The sequence below is a fragment of the Zophobas morio genome, unplaced genomic scaffold, assembly GCF_036711695.1.
Source record: "Zophobas morio isolate AGI-343-1 ecotype UQ-CSIRO unplaced genomic scaffold, CSIRO_AGI_Zmor_V1 ptg000026l, whole genome shotgun sequence".
NCBI classification, from domain to species: domain Eukaryota; kingdom Metazoa; phylum Arthropoda; class Insecta; order Coleoptera; family Tenebrionidae; genus Zophobas; species Zophobas morio.
Window position 1 is genome coordinate 12,129,070 of NW_026972131.1, and position 6,000 is coordinate 12,135,069.

The 6,000-nt window shown below is 32.9% G+C and overlaps 1 protein-coding gene across 1 annotated transcript in view; it reads left to right on the top strand.

Annotated features, from left to right (window-relative positions):
• LOC135136269 (guanylate cyclase 32E) overlaps positions 1 to 4,415 on the top strand; it is a 130,914-nt gene extending 126,499 nt beyond the window's left edge. The window contains exons 21-22 of the mRNA XM_064065477.1: positions 3,182 to 3,280; positions 3,339 to 4,415. Of these exons, the coding sequence (XP_063921547.1) occupies positions 3,182 to 3,280; positions 3,339 to 4,114 (875 nt within the window). The 3' untranslated portion in view covers positions 4,115 to 4,415. The remainder of the gene's footprint in view (positions 1 to 3,181; positions 3,281 to 3,338) is intronic.
• Positions 4,416 to 6,000: the final 1,585 nt, after the last annotated feature.

Sequence of the window (6,000 nt, forward strand, 5' to 3'; positions counted from 1 at the left end):
AGTATTATAATTTTTCGACTTTACACCGCAAGCGCAATAAGCGCTTTTTCAATTTTGAAACTTTTCGATTTTCCAATTCCTCGATTTTTGATTTCCGAATTTTTCAATTTTCCAATATTTTGAATTCCAGTATTGGATTTATCAATGTTTTGAATTTTAAATTGTTGATTTTCGATTTTTAAATTTTTCCATTTTTTCAATTTTTCAGATTTCGATTTTGCAAATTTCAGTCTTACAATTTTTTTATTTTACAATTCCTCTGTTTTTGATATCTCAATTTTTCGATTTTCAAATATTTTAATTTTTCGATTTTTCGATGTTTTGGATTTTAAATTTTCGATTTTTCGTTTTTCGATTTTTCGATGTTTTGGATTTTAAATTTTCGATTTTTCGATTTTTCAATTTGTCAATTTTTTCGATTTTGCAATGTTTCGTGTTTTCAATTTTCCTATTTTTAATTTTTCAATTTTACAGGTTTTAGAAGTTATAAAATTTCAGTTTGAATGAGTTTGTGCAATTTTTGCTGAAAAATTAATTAAATAAAAATCGAGACCTTGAAAAATAAAAGTTCCAAAAATTACAAAATTGTAAAATTGAATAATTTAAAATTGAAAATTTGGACAAATAGAAACGTAAATAAAATATTTTAGTTTTGAAAGACTTAGACTCTTATAGAGATAGTTCCCCATTTTGTCCGATTTTTCAGTGTTTTTTAATTTTTGATTTTGAATTTTTTCAATTTTTCATTTCTTCACATTTCGATTTACACTTTCAACATTATAATTTTTTGATTTTATATTTTTTTGTGCCTTTTCAATTTTGCAATTTTTCGATTTTCCATTCCACGATTTTTGATTTTTTGATTTCCAATTTTTCGATTTTTCAATTTAACAATATTTCCACTTTTCAATGTTTTGAGTTATAAATGTTTGATTTTTCCATTTCCCGATTTTTAATTTTTCAGTTTTGTTAAAAAATTAACAAATTAAAAATCGAGAGCTTGAAAATTTCAAAATTCAGAAAATCGAAGAATTATAAACGAAAATGTGTTGGTCTTAAAAATGTTAAAAAAATCTCGAGGTGGTTCCCCAGTTCTTTGATTTTACATCTTTTCAATTTTTTATGTTCATTTTTTTATTTATTACCGTTTGAATTGCTTTAGGTTTGGATTTTGCAATTTTCAGTATTACAATTTTTCGATTTTACAAATTTTCAGTTTTTGATTTCTAAATTTTTCGTTTCTCCAATATTTTGATTTTCCGATTTTTCAATTTCCAAATTTTTTCAATTTTCCAATTTGAAGTTTTTCGAAGATTTAAAATTTCAGTTTCAATGACTTTGTTGCAAAATTGAAAAAATAAAAATCGAAATCTTGAAAAACCAAAGTTCCAAAAATTGCGAAACTGTAGAATTGAAAAAATCCAAAATTTGGAAAATCGAGCAATTAAAATCTAAATTGTTTGGGTTTTGAAAGAATTTGAAGAAATATCGAGATGATTCTCTATTTTTTCGATTTTTCAATGTTTCGTTTTTTTAGTTTTTTGATTTATCAACATTTGAATTTTCTTATTTTTCATTTCTTCAGATTTCGCTTTGCAATTTTCAATTTTACAATTTTTCGATTTTACAATATTTTGATTTCCCGATTTATCAATATTTGAATTTTTCAATGTTTTGAATTCTAAATGTTTTTTTTTCATTTTCAGATTTTTCAATTTTTGATTTTTCAATTTCTCGGTCTTTCGATTTTCAATTTTAAAATTTTGCAAAATTGACATTTTTGATTTTTCTATTTTTAATTTTTCAATTTTTCGAAATTTTAAAATTTCAGTTTGAATAAATCTTGTGCAATTATGTTGAGAACTTAAAAAAATAAAAATCGAGAATTTGAAAAATAAAAGATCCAAAAATTGCTAAATTGTAAAATTGGTAAATTCAAAATTTGAAAAATCGTCCAATTAAAAACAAAAATGGTTTTGGTTTGGAAAGAATATCAAGGTGGTTCTCCAGTTTTTCAAGAAGAGAAGATTCAAAATTTCCGCTTAAATAAATTTGTTCAACTTTATTGAAAAATTAAACATCCAGAGCCTCAAAAATTGCAAAATTGTTAAATTGAAAACTTCACAATTTGGAAAATCGAAAAATTCTATATCTTTTCGAATTTTCAATGTTTCGTTTTTTTAATTTTTTTGATTTATCGACATTTGATTTTTTTTATTTATCATTTCTTCAGATTTCGCTTTGCAATTTTCAATTTTACATTTTGCAATTTTTCGATTTTTCAATTCCTCGGTTTTTGATTTCCCAATTTTTCGATTTTCCAATAGTTTGATTTTTCCGTATTCAGATTTTTAATTTTTTTCCCATTTTTTCGATTTTTTGGTGTTTCGTTTTTTTTTTAATTTTTGGATTTTAATTTTTTGAGTTATCCACGTTCGAATTTTTCAATTTTTCATTTCTTCAGGTTTCAATTTGCAATTTTTCATTATTATAGTTTCCCGATTTTTGATTTCTCAATTTTTCGATTTTCCAATATTTTGATTTTTCGATTTTGTGATTAAACAATTCGATTCTCAATTTTTCGAATTTTAATTGTTTGATTTCTTTCTCATTCTTTCGACCACTGAGCTGACCTGAACTGACATATGTTGTCATTCTCGTTTATTAAGATATTTGACCAAAATTTTAAGATGACGTCATTAATTTTCTTTTTTAATTAAAGTTGTATCATCCACACGATAATCTTAAAATTAACCTCAGACTTCACAGTAATCAATTCGGCGGTAATCTGTTAAGCTTACGCTCGACAAGCAAAAACGCATAGTTTACCTCAACATACAAGGATAAGACTTTATAACCTACTTCGACTGTTCTAAATTTCCACAAACCACCAAAAACATCGTTCATTTAGCGCTCACATTATTCGAAATCCTCTTTCTCCCGTCTTGAACTGAGTCTAGACTCAAATGCGTAAAAAAATTATTAAAGTGGCAATAAACACCGCCATTATCGCGCGCTGTCAAACGAAACCGTGGCGACACAAAGAAATCAATAGAGATTTTCGCTCCGCACTCCTAAGTCCTTACGAATTATGAAAACATCCCTCATTATAACTCCGTCACTTTTCCATCAAATCCTTGAAACAAGAACTAAACAAAGCTATTATTATTATTATTTCCAGGCCCCGTCTGCGCCGGAGTGGTCGGTCTGAAAATGCCCCGTTATTGTTTATTCGGCGACACCGTCAATACCTCCAGCCGGATGGAATCCACCGGAACCCGTAAGCACTATCTCCGTACCGATATTGGATTCTATATTCCGGCGCAATTTCCTTCCAGCCTTAAAAATCCACTGCAGTAAAGAATGCAAAGACCTGCTCACGAAACTCGGCGGCTACAACCTGGTGGAGCGGGGAATCGTGTCGATGAAGGGCAAAGGCGAACAACAAACCTACTGGTTGCTAGGTGAAGATCCGTATTATCGAGCCATCCGGAAAGAAGAGCGCGAGAAGCGTCGCCTGAAAGCTGAAGGGAAACCCTACAAGAACGGGCAAGTCGACAGCAACGGACACCTCATCATCACGCGCAGCTCCCTCAAGAACAAGAACAGCATAGTCCGCAGCCCCATCCCCAGGTGCTCGTCGTTCGAGAGCCCCAAGAAGCTGCGCTTCGCCAGCGGCGACAACCTGGAGAAGAAGAGCGACTCCAACTTCCTGGAGGTGATTTCCGACAACAGTCCGTGCAAGAAGTCGGCGAATTCGTTGGATTGCTGCAGCGAGGCGTGGAAGACCTCCAGCACGTCGTGTCCGTGCATCGAGAACCTGGCCAATTCCGCAGCTACGCTGGCGCAGTCCCAGCTCTCTATGCTCTACAAGGAGGAAAAAACGGTCAAGTTGACGCGACCGACGTGCTATAGTGTGCCCATGCTGTGCTCGCAACAGTTGTCCGTTCCTCACTGTCCTGTTATTCACACGATTTCGGCCCCGACGAGCCCTCGAAAACAGGATATGGTTGATTTGAGCAAGTTTCCCGAGTGCGAGGAGGTAATCCCCTGGGCGGACTCGACTCCGTTGCTCAAGATTACTAAACCGCAGGATTCCGAGACGTGTGTTTAATGTATATTTGTGATCGTTATTTACCTTGACGTTGCAGAAGTGTCTAGTCAAATGTTTTATGTATTAAGGGGATTTAAGTACACGTGGAAAGGGTCGGTTTTGGAAAAGTACAGGTTTTCGGGAGGAGTACTAAAGTCAATAACTTTTTTGGATAGGGACGATGTTGGGGAGTAAAAACAATATTTGTAGCTTCAAAACGACAAGACTGTTTAGGATTTTTGAAAAATGGAAACAAAATTATACATTTGTTTCCCGTTTACTGCTTCCACGTGATATTTAAATTTTACATTTCGAAATAAGGCTCGTGTATTTAGAATTATTTTTATTGCTATTTATTGATGTTTATTGTATTAAATGGTTTTAATATACACACTCTAAAGCGCGTTCTTCTTACTCAAAAATTCCTCCGACACCGTACTATCCAAAGAACGCGAGTTCTCACTTTTATCTAGAGAAAGAAACATGTGTGAAGGATACGAATCGTTTTTAAACTTTCTGGACACCCTAGAAACTCTACAGCGTCCAAATTCATTCCTATTTTGACTTTAATGGATTCTGAAAAAAAAATGCGGAATAAATATTTAATAGAGAATACCAATGAATTGTGTGTTGCCTATTTTTATTGTTTGCTAAATGGCAAAAAATCAATTTAAAAAATATCTACACTTTATAACAAAAAGAATTTGGAAATGGTTAAAAATGGTCGAAAATGTCAAAAGTGTCAAAATCAGTCATATCTTACAAAATGCTGGCCCCGACCACCCGCCCTTATTCTCTTGGAAGATATGTCATTTGCCAAAAATAGTCTTATCTTATCAAGAACTAACCCCGTCCACCCCCAGTCTTGTAATTCTAAGGACTAATTTTATTTCTGCTCACTATATGATCATTCATTTTATTCAGACCTCGTAAAATTAATCACTGAAATGAAGGCAGGGTGGGTGGGCGGGGCTAATAATGTACTTCTACGGAGTGGGAGTGGACTCTAATAGAATCTAAGACGTAAAAAAAGTAAAAAAAAGTGCCAATCGTAAATTTTTTGTTATACAATACAATTTGCTAATTATACGACTGTAGAAATTGCTATATTTCAAATGACGATTTTGGTACAACGATAGAAATTTTCGAAAAAATGAGGCCGAATTGATTTCTGGATGTCGAAATCTACAAGAAAATGTCTAGCTAATTTTCGAAAATGGTTAAGTGTTAAAATCAGTCATATGTTATAAAATGCTAGCCCCGCCCACCCGCCCTTATTCTCTTGGAAGATATGTCATTTGCCAAAACTAGTCTTATCTTATCAAGTACTAGCCCCGCCCACCCGCCCCTATTATCTTGGAAGGTATGTCATTTGCCAAAAATAGTCTTATCTTATCAAGTACTAGCCCCGCCCACCCACCCCTATTTTCTTGGAAGGTATGTCATTTGCCACGACAGTCATATCTTATCAAGAACTAACTCCGTCCACCCCCAGTCTTCTCCTTCTAAGGACTAATTTTAATTCTGCTCAGTATAAGATCATTCGTTTCATTCAGACCGGATAAAATTAATCACTGAAACGAAGACAGGGTGGGTGGGCGGGGCTAATAATGTTCTTTTATGGAATGAGAATGGAAACTAATAGATGTTATACTATTTGCTACTGCGACTGTAAAAATTACTATATTTCAACTGACGATCTTGGTAGAACGATAGAAATTTTCAAAGAAATGAGGCCGAAATTGATTTCTGGATGTCGAAACCTACAAGAAAATATTTGGTTCAATTTCGAAAATGGTTGAAAAATGGTCAAAAGTGTCAAAAGTGTCAAAATCAGTCATTTCTTATAAAATGCTAGCCCCGCCCACCCGCCCTTATTTTCTTGGAAAATATATCATTTGCTAAAG